Source organism: Bombus vancouverensis, chromosome 18 (assembly GCF_051014615.1).
Source record: "Bombus vancouverensis nearcticus chromosome 18, iyBomVanc1_principal, whole genome shotgun sequence".
Taxonomy (NCBI): domain Eukaryota; kingdom Metazoa; phylum Arthropoda; class Insecta; order Hymenoptera; family Apidae; genus Bombus; species Bombus vancouverensis.
Window position 1 is genome coordinate 3,513,522 of NC_134928.1, and position 13,964 is coordinate 3,527,485.

Below are 13,964 nucleotides of genomic sequence, written 5' to 3' on the forward strand. Positions count from 1 at the left end.
ATTGCGACATAATAAACGGCTACGAACAGAACAACAATCGGCACTTTTATCTCCGAAAAGAAGTTTGCTTCGATCTAAGATATACGTTCGGTATGCAGCGTCGCGAGAAACAGGCGAACAGGTGGCAACTTGTACGTCTCGCCTCGCCGAGATCCCGTCGAATATTATGTAACACGTAATACTTCGTCATCCGTCTCGAGCATCGACGCGCGTTTGATGAAGTTGCACCGTTCGAATCTACCTTGGTATTTCGAGTCTCACAGGTTTTAAGTATCGTAATAGAACACAGAGTATTTCTAAAAAAAAAAAAGCAATTCGATAAGAAAACATATTTCAAAGATAACATGGTTTAAAGTTTCACGTTATCGCAGAGATCTCACGTAACCGTAAAGGTCTAAAGCCAGAGTTCTAAAGTTTAGATTTAACAGTTTCACTAATACGATAATAGAGAAAATTAGTTGCCTAAATCGGGGTTAGGTTAGAAACGATTTCGTGTTCAGATCGGATCTTTTTACGTTCCATTCCACGGATTCCCTGAATGCCCTACAAATCCTTGACCAAACAGGTCGGAAACAAGCGACCACTCTCTGACGATAGCTATGTAGCATTGATCCCGGCGGCAACAAAACTTTCATCGTCGACTTCGAAGCGGACGGAAAGAAACCTCGTAAAAAGTCGCAGCTTATCGTGGCGACGAGGCCGGTTTCGTGCCGCGTTTTGCCTCCAATTGACTCGTAATTAAGGGTATCACCGAGCCGACCCGTGTTCCTGCCTAAAATGTGTACACAGTGTCGCACGCTAAATTGCCCAGTGACATGCAGAACCGAGCCGAGAATATCGCACTCGCCGCGCCTCTCTAAATTAATGAAAAAGGACGCAGATCGGTTAATTAGCAGGGATTACACGCTAAGCGATATCGAACGGCGGGGAGAGGCGAGAAGAAGGTAGCGCCAGGCGTTTTAGAGCGGCGATTTGGAATCGGGTGCCGAGCTACTTGCGTTATCCGCGCCATCTACCTTATCTTGTTTGCCGTTTCTACGCTGTATTCGCAGCGTGAAATCTCGCAGATACGGTTATCGGCTTATCTGCACGAGCTCAAGGATATAGAAAAGCGCCGCCACCTGTCGCACACACAGCCGCTATTGAAGCCGATCTGGGACAACGGGAACGTTGTCCTGACAAGAATTATGGCCGAAGGACTCTGTAAATCTCGTGCAAGTGGATTTCCGCATGAACCGTACGCAACCTGGACAATAGCGTTTGTAGAATGGTTGACTATGGCAAGCACTATTTACCGAGGATTTTCTGTTGTAGTTTAATAGGGATCAATTGTTGGGAATTATTTAACATTTTGGCTGCCACGAGGGTCATATATGACCACGGTTTCTCCTGTGACGCTACGGTGTGGTCATTTGTGCGCTTCAACTTCTTACAATTGTAAAAATTGAATGAAAATTGACAGTTAGGGCATTTTCAATACAACCGATAAATAGAAGATACTTTGAGATAAAAAGTGCCCCATTGAACAATTAAACATTTTTATTGGAACATCAATAAAACAAAATGAGAACAAATCTACGAATATTATTATAAACACACCTTAGAAAATAATTGTAAATGCTGCTTTATAATTATATCATTGAAATTAGAAGTGTGCACATACTTTACTATTATATACAGAATGAGCAAATACTGTTTACTAATATCTTCTACGCGTTTCAACAATATATTCTGCATGTTTTGTTTACGACGAAATAACGAATGCGAATGGTTTGTTGAAATAAACGAAGCCTTGTTATAATATGTCGCTATTAACTATTACCACGGCGCCACCTGTGACCACCAATAAGATAAACGGTCCATTAGCGAAGAATGTTGTCTTACATCATCAATTTATTATTATTTTGCCATTATATGCTTTGAATAATAAAAATACTCCCGTTGTGTCCTGAGAGAAACATGTGATTTCGGTGTGACAAACAAAGTGTGAACTAGAAATACGTAGGTCATGTAACTAGAGAAGAATTTCATTAGAACTTACAGCGGCTACAAAGAATATTTTTCAATCAATCGTATTTTTATCAGATTCAATATTTCATTTTTATAGTACTAAATTTTTCATATACTTGGATTCAAATGTGTAAATGTTATAATAAATACAACGGTGTGTAAATATTGCTTGCAGCCACTGCAATTGGTTAAAAGATCCTTTGTAATATGCCTTATATGTTACAATTGATTTGAAACATAGAACAACACCAACTTTTTCATCTTCGATTCAGGATATTGTTGAGTATATCATAAACGTATCATATACATCCCTCAGGGTATTGTTGAGATACACACGAACATAACGCATCATTTTATTTAACCTTCAATACTTAATATGACGAACGTCATTAATAATCAACATCAGCTAACTCGTGGAATACAAAACAGGATGGAATATTCCAAAATGAAGTAATTTACCCAACTGCGGTCGATTCTAACCCAACGACACCAGCTGCGACTTAATCCTGTAAGTCGAAGCTAAGCTCACAGATTGCCAACTAAGTGATTGCAGATTTTGTCGTTAGATGGTATTGACAAAATCCGCAATCACTTAGTTGCCAAGCCAATATATATTCGAAGTAAACATCGCGGCTCTTACACGCGAACCATAGCTCTCGCCATCGTTGTAACCCGATACTACAAAACATAGAGCATAAACGGACGAACGGACGAATGAACAAAAAAAGAAACGAAATAGGATTATCGGCAATTTCTCGTCGCGGTTTCGAACGCGCTAAACTGATCCATTCTGCTGACGCGGGCAAACACGTACACACAGGAGAACATAGGTGCGCGCGTTTTACGGTGTGTCGAATATACAGCAGAGAAAGAGGGGGAGATGAGAGAGAGAGAAAGAGGAGGTAAGTTACGGAGGAGCCCTTGCGTTGCAAGGGTATCGTTGGCAGGCGGCACATGGTCCGCATCATGATTTTCGAAGCCGCAGATGGTTCCTCCTGCGGCACACGATTATGGTTTTTTGTCAAGCATGCTGGGAGCAGGCGGTAGGGCACACCGCCGCTTGTATTTCTCGATCAATTTTCGCCGCAAAATTGACTGGCCAAGCCGATCGAACGATGCCAGCGCATACACTCTAGGAATTATTCTCGATAGCTGGATATCTTATTGAGGAATTAACCGCCCGCTTTATACAAAGATCGATATCGATACTCGTGATGGAACTGAAGGGTGAACTCGTTATAAATTGATTCGACGAAGCTAGAAGTGCACTTGCAACAGAATTTAGATGAATTATTGAGACTGAGAAGCGAGCCTCTTAGAAGCCTAAATTAATCCACAACTCTACTTTCTATTAATTTCGTCGTTCAAGAAACGAATGATTTAGTAGCCATTGGGTTGGCAACAAAGTGACTGCGGATCTTGCCATTAAGTAGTATTGACAAAACCCGCAATCATTTAGTTGCCAACCAATAGAATGATCCATAAATTGATCCGTCGTAAGGTAACATAAATAATAGTAAAATTCTATAGTACAAAGACTTGCCTGATACCAGACATATTGATCAAATATAAGAGAAAATTCGAACGGTTTCTCGTACTGCGAACAAGTACTGGGTTGGCAACTAAGTAATTGCGGACTTTGTCATTACAACCTATGACAAAGTCCGCAATGACTTAGTTGCCAAGTCAATAAAACACGAATTGAAATCGTAAAATAACCGAACCTGATTCTTTTCAAACAAGTTTATACAGCACACAATCGCAAACAATAAATGGTGCCCTCGACGATCCAATTACCCGAAATGCCCCATCCCTTCTCCAATATTACCGGATTTACCATCCCTCTGTAAAGAAAGATGAGCGTTGACTGGAATGAAAAGGCGAGAGGAGCGCGTCGCGACGCGTAGAAAGCCTCGTAAATCACGGCAAGTGGGTTAAGGGTGACGAGGCCGGTTCCGAACGGCGCGCTGCGCCGGTTCAAAGCGTCGATAATAATTGGCGCTGCGGAGGCCGGGGCGGCGTTGTTTGTGCGCATTTCAATGGTCGCTCTGGAAGGCACGGCTAATCACGTGGCCAAGAGAGCCGGACAAACGGAGCGAACTGACAAACGACGGCATTATGTCCGCCATTCTGGTCGTCGCTGGTGGTGGGCCGGCGACAATGCCACAGCCAGCAGGACACACAGCTCGAGGAAAAAGAGAGTAGAGACGAGGAGGGGAAAAAGAGCGAGAGAGAGAGGAAATGGAAGAGAGAAGGAGAAATATAAAACGAGGAGAGGAGAAAAAGGGAAGCAATCTTCCTTATTTCTTCCCATCTCATCTCGTTTCGGCGGCTACCCTCGTGTCCCCACCGCCACCCCCTACGGTCCGGCCAATCTCGTTCAGGATGACTGCCGACCAGCCAATCCTCTTATTCCGTTTCATTTGTCGATCGCAAATGTGCGCAGTGTGCCTGCGTGTACGCTTCATTATTATTTCGTATTGTGCGTGTAACCCAATTCAATAGCCTAATCTACTTTCCCTGCTTTTCTCTTGCTAATCGTGGGCACCCAGCCGATCACGATCCACCGATCGACTCTCATGGCTCTTTCTTTCGTTCCTTTCTCCCCGTTTCTTCCTTTTTTTTTTTTCACTTAAGCTCGTTTTCCTTACCAGTTTTATCCATCGAGAAACTCGCCGGTATAATGTACGCGCATGGGAAAATTCGACGACAATCGGTTGCTATTTTTTGAAGCAAAGAATTCGCTCGGAGGGTGGAAACTTTGGGAAAGTAGGTTTCCACGATTCTCGTCGAAACGATCAGGTGCACTACGGTAATAACGTAATCTGGCTTATGGTGCTGCGATTAATTGAAAAATGCTGGCAGAGAAACAACGCACGCCAGTGTATACTTAGGTGCATAGATTCATCTTGATTTAAGCGTAGAAAAAGGAGCACACCGGCGGGATAGGGGAGGAGTCGTTAAAACGTTCGATCAGTCGCTGTGTATGTCCGTCGATGGATATTACCACGAGGCAGCCATGCCAAGATAATTGGACGGCGGGAAAATTAAAGGGAGCCACCGCGACTCTTGACTCTTCGCAGCGAGCGGAACGAGGCGGAATAATCTGCCTTGTCTTTAAGAGATTAGGTCCTTAAGGAAGCACTGCCTTCCTTCTCCCCGTCTCTCATCCCTCTCCCCTTTATATACCGCTCCTTCCCACCCCAAAAAAACACTTTTCATACCTTTCAGTCGAAACCTACCGCGATCATGCGGCTTCGACCAACCGCCAGATCCAACGTCAAACGAGAGCAAACTCGAGGTTCTCCTCCCTTCGAACAGAACGGAACAAGACCAAAGTAAATTACCGTGGACCGAGAAGCTTGGCCTGCAAGCCCAACCGTTTCTCGGAAGTCCAATTAAAAGTACTGTCTACGATGAGAGAGCAATTAGCGCGCGACTCAGGACGAAATAATTTTCTGGAATCCTACGCTTGTTTGTTGATCTTCTCTTCTTAGTTTCATTGAGCGAGTTTGATAGGGCGTCTGGAGGGGAATTGGCACGCTTACGTGCAAATCTAGGGATTTTGTTGTTCCAGTTTTTTTTAAGAATCATAGCTATGATTTGTTGGTTGTACTATGTGGTATTTTTTGAGTATTTATTGATTATCTAAATGTGTCGGTAAATTTGAAATTACAACATTTAACCTTATACAGAACATTTTTAGTGTGGAGACATCTATTGGTTGGCAACTAAGTGATTGCGGATTTTGCTAGTACAATCTAATGACAAAATCCGCAATCACTTAGTTGCCAAGTCGAACAAAAGCGTGCGATAATTAGTATCGTTAATTGCAATTGTAGGAAAAAGATCTTGCAATTGTCCTTTTGTACTGTATCGTATTCTTTGAAGCACTATAGTAGTATCAATACAGTATAATACTAGTTCAATTAGTAAATTAACGCGGAATTATGAATGGACTGTTGATTTTTATGTAATCTCATATTTCAACAAATGCAACATAAATTGCATTTCACTGTGGATATTTTATATGTTTTTTTGCATATTACGTGCAATTCAATATTTTTACAACTACGAATTTCTTCGATCATGAAATACTTGATACTCGGTTGGCAACTATTAGGTAACCAATTAACTTAGGTTAGGGATATTAGGTTCCGCCATTAGGTGGCACTGACAAAACCCGCAATCACTTAGTTGCCAATGTAATATTATAGGACATGAGATTACACTTTTGTGATACAGCTTTCAGAAAATATAAAATTGTTCAAGGAAACGCTAAAATGAATATTTAGGTAGCTGATTGCCACGCTAGGACTAAGTCAAATACCAGTTCCACTGAAAGATACTCAGGAGTATCTTGTCAAAGCTTTCCTGAATTTTCACTTGCATGAAGATAGCTTAACGTTATCACAGACAGACCTGTACCTTCAAAAGATTAAAAACCTTGCCAAATAATTCACCAGAAATCTTGTGAAGACTTTCCTGAATTTTTACTTGGAAAAAGATAGCGCTAACGTTATCAGAAACAGGCGTGTACTGTCGCAAAGTGTAATTAGATGAAACCTGGGATTCTCATACGAAGAAAATTCTTTTCCACATGGATTAATACTAATCGGTGGCACACGTACCAAAGAAGACGTTTTAACAAGCCCATCCTCAGTGAGTCATTGTTAGTTACAGCATACAAAGTATCCCTTGGTCACGTCGAGCAAAGAAGGGTCCTCTTTCTCTCTATGAATCGACCGGTTTATCATCGATCGGGCAAAGATTAAGCTCCATACGGAGGTGGAACCTGGCCTCATGAATATTAACCCGAGAAAGCATAAGCCGAGGAATCCTTATCGATGTAGATCTTATAATTCGTCGGCAATGACCGTCCCGACGGACGATGATGTTAATCACACGGCCGACCAAATTATGGTTTCACCTCTTGTTTTTCGGTTGTCGCAAACGAGAAAAATTGCGTTCCGTAGTCCAACGATCATGCGAATATGTATACGATATACACATAGGTCTTGCATTAATTTAGCATAAATTACGGAATACGCACGGTGCCGTTAAACGACAGAAAAGACTGGCGGCGAGGTGAGCTGGTTTTTTCGAGTTTTACCTCGCCGATGATTACGTAGCTGTGGAAACATGCGACACATCCGTCACGTTTTTGTGCCAATGACGTGTCTACTTGGACAATCCGACGAGATAAGTTGAAACGTTGCTCCCACGAGCTTTCAGAACGAAACATTCCGAGCATACGATAACAAATTCTGTAATTCACTTACATGTAGATTTTATCTAACCTCAAAGAGATGTTACGCTCCAGTGGACACCAGTTCTTATAACTAAGATTCTATGGAACATTGTAATCTGCTAAGATGTACAGTACGTTCACAAAAATACATAAAATATTCGTTAGAGAATTGAAACAGCGAAACAAATGTTTACCCAAATTCCATGTTTCCTTCCGTTGTGTTCATAAAAATATAAGTTTGCAGAAAAATGCAGAGTTTAGTTGCATCGAAACATTTTCTAATACTTGCATGAACAAGAAAATGGAAATTTATATTATGTTAATAATTACGTACAAAATTCTAATGCGAAGATCAAAATATCTTTCTGCACGAGAAAAAAAGTAATTAAAATTGGTCTATTCTTCTGAAATTATTAGGTTGGCAACTAAGTGATTGCGGGTTTTGTCGGTACCACCTAATGGCAAAATCCGCAATCACTTAGTTGCCAACCTAATATTCAAGAAATAACATTGCTGCAGAAAACGTTTCTATTGAATTCTAATGAATAAATATATGAACATATTGAGATATATATAATTTTGTATGCTAGGCTAGGTTAGAAGCGTAATAGAAATACTTGTATGTGAGTATCAGTATGTGGAGGTATGTGTGTGCGTAGCGTCTCGAAAACAGATGAATGCAAACAGTTCAGTTGGTTAACAGTCGGATATGGAAGAAAGTGGTGAGACGCGTGCAAGTGGGCATCGATGAATATCTTAGAAATCGCTCATCAAATAAATATATAATTATTCTAATATTAATTCCAAGTGTATATTTAGTGTTCCTATACCATTATTTCTGCTATCAAGATCCACAATTCTCAACAGGACTAACTATGATCTCGTCAAATATATTATTCACTTTTCCTCATTTCAAAACGAACGTTCTTCCAATCGTCTGCGCTAAAAATTCCGCGGAATATTGGCTTGGCAACTAAGTGATTGCGGGTTTTGTCAGTACCACCTAATGGCAAAATCCGCAATCACTTAGTTGCCAACCTAGTATTCAAGAAATGGCATTGCTGCAGAAAACGTTACGTTTATATTGAATTCTAATGAATAAATATATGAACATATTGAGATATGTATAATTTTGTATGCTAGGCTAGGTTAGATGCGTAGTAGAAATACTTGTATGTGAGTATCAGTATGTGGAGGTATGTGTGTGCGTAGGGTCTCGAAAACAGATGAATGCAAACAGTTCAGTCGGTTAACAGTCGGATATGGAAGAAAGTGGTGAGACGCGTGCAAGTGGGTATCGATGAATATCTTAGAAATCGCTCATCAAATAAATATATAATTATTCTAATATTAATTCCAAGTGTATATTTAGTGTTCCTATACCATTATTTCGGCTATCAAGATCCACAATTCTCAACAGGACTAACTATGATCTCGTCAAATATATTATTCACTTTTCCTCATTTTAAAACGAACGTTCTTCCAATCGTCTGCGCTAAAAATTCCGCGGAATATTGGCTTGGCAACTAAGTGATTGCGGGTTTTGTCAGTACCACCTAATGGCAAAATCCGCAATCACTTAGTTGCCAACCTAAAAGAAAAATATTGCTGTATAGTCTGTAGAACCTAATCGTTGACAAAGCAACGTGACCGTATGAAAAACCTATCACCCTCGCGCTGCAGCTGGGTGGTCAGCTCCGGTGTGTCCCCGATCGGAAGGCGGAGGATCATAAATCAGAACGTGGCAGAACACCGCCATTGACCTAGTTGCGTGGCAGAGGCGCGTGCAATAGGCGCTCGTCTACCTGTCGCGAAATGCCACCGGTTTCCTTAGCATCGACGTTATCCATCTAATCGCTTTATTTCCTCGTCACTGGATTCCTCGTATTTTTGTGTTTCGTCGACTGTGCTGCACTCGCGGAGATACCGAGTCGTTTCGTTAATCGGAAATATGGATGACTAATATGAGAGCCGCGTGGCGAACGCGAGCGAGACACGTCTCGAGTCGCTCGTGTCTCGAAGTCTTCTCTGTAAGTCTATAAATGTAACGAGATGAAGGAGCGGCCGCAGTCTGCCTCGTAGAATGTACAGTGCACACGATCGATGCTGGTCGAAATCCGAGCATTTTTACCGCCAGACGCCAAAACAAACAGCAAGGAACCGTTGGACGCCGCCTACCCGATGCAAAACTGTCCCCGCGTGCCTGCATCTGTACCTGAATTTTCAAAAGAAAGATCGAAAGGCGCGTCGACATCTTTTATTCATTCTTTCGGAGAAATGGCTGGGAAAAGTTTGACAAATCTTCAGAAAATATGACCAATTTGCTGCAGACAAGAATGGTGAAGAATTTTCCTCCTACCGTTAGGGTTGTCCAGGATTTCGTGAATTTGGATGTTGTAGGTGGGAGGTAAATATAGAAGGTAAATATAGATGGTGGGAAAACGAAGTAAAGATTGGATTAAAGAGAACAGACGACTGAAGACACGTCTGCAGTAAGGTAGCAACTGACAGGATTAAGGAGATTCTACTTGTCTGTACAGATACCTTTAATATTATGCTTGTCTAAGCTTTTCTACTGAATATCTCACGGATCTTGTAATACACTGATATTAGTTAAATATAGAATCCCCGTGGTGATTTTCATTCTTTACCTGAAAATAAATATGGTTTCTTGATAAAACTCAGACACTGAGTTTTAACTAAATTGAAATACAGCAAAACTCTATTAACATGATGAAGTATCCACTAGAAGAAAATCCTAGTTAGCGGGAGATTAAACAAACTGCAGAATCTATTTATTCGGGTCAGGAAGGTTATCTATTTTCAAGTTTCTAATATATGAACTTCAGCTATATGAATCGCTTAATCCCCCCTCCCTAATTCACATAAACGGAATTCTACTGTGCTTAAGCGACTATTGCCATTTATTGCTGTAACACCGTATCATATGGAAATATTATAATAATCTAACATCGAGGAATTGGAATTACATTTTAACCTAATCAATTTTCTATATAAATCTGTGCCTCGAGTTGCACTCGATAACGTAAAACAAACGATTAAAAGTCGCGAGTTCCACGAAAATATTAGGTTGGCAACTGAGTGATTGCGGATCTTGTCAATACCACCTAACGACAAAACCCGCAATCACTTAGTTGCCAACCGAACCTAACCTTAAACTAACCTCAATAGAATGGTTTATCACCTGTCAGTTATTTCTTCCACGACAAAACTGCAGTTCTGCTTGATAGCAGAAGGACCTGCATAAAAAGTAGCGTTTCAATTTTAAATAAAAACATAGTCACGAAAGTAGATTCGCGGAAAACGTGGAAGGGGCAAATGTTTTATTGCCCGATGAAAAATTTAATTCGACGACGCCCCCCCGAGGTTGAAGAAACAATCGCCGGATCTGATCTAGGAGCTCATAAATCCGGCGCATTCTCATGCTCTGAACGGACGCCACTGTATCGCTTGCCTCTTTTAAATTTCGAAATTATCGATCGCCAAAATCTATGAGCGCCGTTCCTTCCAGCCTCGACGTTCACGCAAGCACAGTAAAAGCGCCGCTGCGTCAACGTTGCTCACTGTGCATAATAATAAAAAAGAGAGAAAGAAAAAGGAATGTCTACATTAGCCATCGGCACGACAGATCTTCGCCCGGAGATAAGAGAAATTTACGATCCAGCTAAGCTATCGTTACACGCACACTCTTATCGATTTGTAACGGAAATGAAAGCGAATCGTTGTCGAAAACGATCGTTTTGCCCTTAAAAATTGTTTACACAACAATCTGATAAATATTTCTGTGTTTTTACACCTTGCGAAGAACCTCTGTTACTTGTGACGATTATATGACATTCTGACAGCTGAACTATGAAAACAAATTCTAGAATAGGACTAAAGCATAGGACTTTCAAAAAAACATAGCGCTACAGGCATTGCACGGTTTTTAGAAAGCAAACAGGACTATGAATCTTCTAACACAAAGATGATATCTAGTGTATAATATGTAAGTATATTATATGACATATAGGTTAGGAAAATAATGTTCCGTTAATGAATATTTTTCGACCACTGAAATATCGTACGATTGGATTCTACGAGTGAAACACGAGCGCCCACTTCAATGGGAAAGCGACGTTATATAATTCAACGAATCCTTGTCCAACAGAAGTTTAAGCATTGTTATCATGATCGTTCAATATCTATTTTGTAGTGATAGAATGAAGAGTGGACGTGATAACTAAATTTACTTAAAACATACGATCGTATAATGTTTCATAGAATAATAATAAATAAAAGTAAATGTAAGTTTAATAATAAATATTAATAATCAGTTATTACCGACATTTATACAAATTCATATTTTTATCATACAATGGAAAAAAGGGAAATCTATAGAGAATTTTTTTATATAATATTTTTCATATTTTGTGAGTTACGTGCATTTAAATTTAAGTCTAATAGTCTGATAGTTACGCACGACGCCAAACGGTAACAAGGTATCCGCTACATCGTACATCGTAACATCGTATTGGAAGAAAGAAAAACCACAGAGTATGGCAACGCGGGTGTAACCTCATGCGTACCTACACCCGGACCGGACCACGAAGGCCACGCCAAATATCGATTCTCGCTAAACTCGAAATGGATATGGAAGCCCGAAGAATGTTGGAATTTTCTAGCGGGTTGCGAAGAGTTGGCATCGATAGTTCCCTACGTACCTCGCCTCTTATCTTTCCCGATCTGTCCAACCATCGTAACTTTCTTCTCCTCCAAGAGATCTCGGCCAATCGAACACTTTGAATCGCATCCCCGCGAGACAGACGAAAGAATTCGAAGTGTGGAAATGAGCGTTGCCACAATTGCAGTTTGCGTTTAACAGGAATAGCACCGGCTGATATTTATACTCGCTAGGAACGTTTCTCTGTGTTTCCTGCGAGCTCTAAAGAGAACACTGCGAGCCCCAGCCTGGAATTCGTAGGTTCCACGGAAAGTAGAATTATTGCACATCGGAGACCGACTAGTACGAAACAAGTACGAAACGACTGGCGATAACGACTGGTTTCCTCGATCGGTAAAAAACCACGTGATAAAGAAGGAATGAAGCAGAGAGGTCGCTGCAAAATGGGGCATCGCGATCGACAGCGTTCACGCGATAACGAAACGTCCTCCATTAAACGACGAACATAGCACGCGCACGTAATCGCAAAATAAGTTGCCACACGTTTTAACGACTTGGTTCGCTCTACTTCGCGTTTGTTTACAACTTTTCGTTGATCTAACGATTAAGTATTCGAGAACAGGGATTCGAGGACGTTCGATACGAGATAACGTTTATCCTGAGCTGTGAATGGCAAAGAAGAAACTAAGAGAGGGGGCAAGCTACGTTTGATGGCAAAGGCGTCAACTCGAAAGCACGTGAATGGCTTCTTCGCGTGATGCAATAAAACCTTATCATTCGCACCAGGAAACGTTCGATCGGTGGAACTTCGATCGAGATTATAAGTGGAAAGAAGGCGCGATTTCTTTTAATCGATTTCATTTGATACCACACAGATGGGTGCCGATTGAACGACGAAAGATCCATGCAAGACTGAAGGAACAACGCGAATTTAATCCGCTTACTCGTGTAAGCGATGAACGTGCTTGATAATTACGTTAAACGGTGGACGGAGGCGCGAATCGTCGCGGGGAGACATCAACGCCCGATAATTGTACACGCTGGCCCCGAAGAACGCCGGGTCAAGAAGAAAGCCTATCGTATTTTGCTGAGCGAAGTAGGTGCCAATTGTAGCGGCTTTAATAAACTCTGTAAGAGACAATGACGGCTTTACGAGGTGCAATAGGTCGATTGTGCCTGCGATCTAAGTGATGAGATCATCGGCGATCGCACGCTCGCCGTTACTCTCGCAATGCCAATTTCATAAATAATCTATTTGGTATTTTGGTGTTTCCTTTACTAGGGAAAAATATTTTTTCGGCCGTCGGACACCTTACGAAGTTAATTCAAATGCGATATATCTGTATACTAATCGACAATAGAAATAACATTATCTAATTAACTTACGTGTAATATAATTTAGTATCTACATTTGGAAGAAATAATTGCTCAGTGTTTGAGGACGTACAGTTGGTCACAAAATGTCCGGTCATGTTCGATATGTGGTATATTTTGTATGAAATTATAGGATTATTGGGAAGACCCAATTAAATATAAAACAATATACAGTGAATAATTATATTTTCAAAATGAAATACTAAATAACCAGACAAACATTTGTATAAGCAACTATAGGGTTGGCAACCAAGTGATTGCGGCTTGTGTCATTAGGTGGTAACGACAACCTAACCTAACCTAATATATATCGTAACACAAAAGAATTAATCTTATCTTTTCCTTTATCTATTTACGAGCATTGTCACCTATAGCGCAATAAAAACAAAAGGGTAACAATAATATTGACTATAATCATATCAACAATATTCTCTATCATATACATTAATCAATTAATTAAATAAAATTTCGAAAACTACAGTCTCGAACCAAAGCAGAAAACCAACATGGAGCGGACGATCAAAGAGAAACGACACACCGTCGGCTCGAGTCATTATTCAGATTCAAAGAAGAATCGACGAGGCGAGAGACGAAGCTGGACGACGACAGACCGCGACGAAGACGAGGCACGACGCGACCAAGTCA

The 13,964-nt window shown here is 40.8% G+C and overlaps 1 protein-coding gene across 2 annotated transcripts in view; it reads right to left on the reverse strand.

Annotated features, from left to right (window-relative positions):
• The window catches only part of LOC117160296 (uncharacterized), a 67,598-nt gene that overhangs the window by 31,825 nt on the left and 21,809 nt on the right, over positions 1-13,964 (reverse strand). Inside the window, exon 1 of one of the 2 annotated variants that reach the window (XM_033340964.2) lies at positions 11,986-12,297. The exons of the other annotated variant lie outside the window; for it this stretch is intronic. Coding sequence (XP_033196855.1) covers positions 11,986-12,019 — 34 coding nt within the window. The 5' untranslated portion in view covers positions 12,020-12,297. Of the gene's footprint in view, positions 1-11,985; positions 12,298-13,964 lie in introns of those variants that run through there. 2 annotated transcript variants of the gene reach the window in all.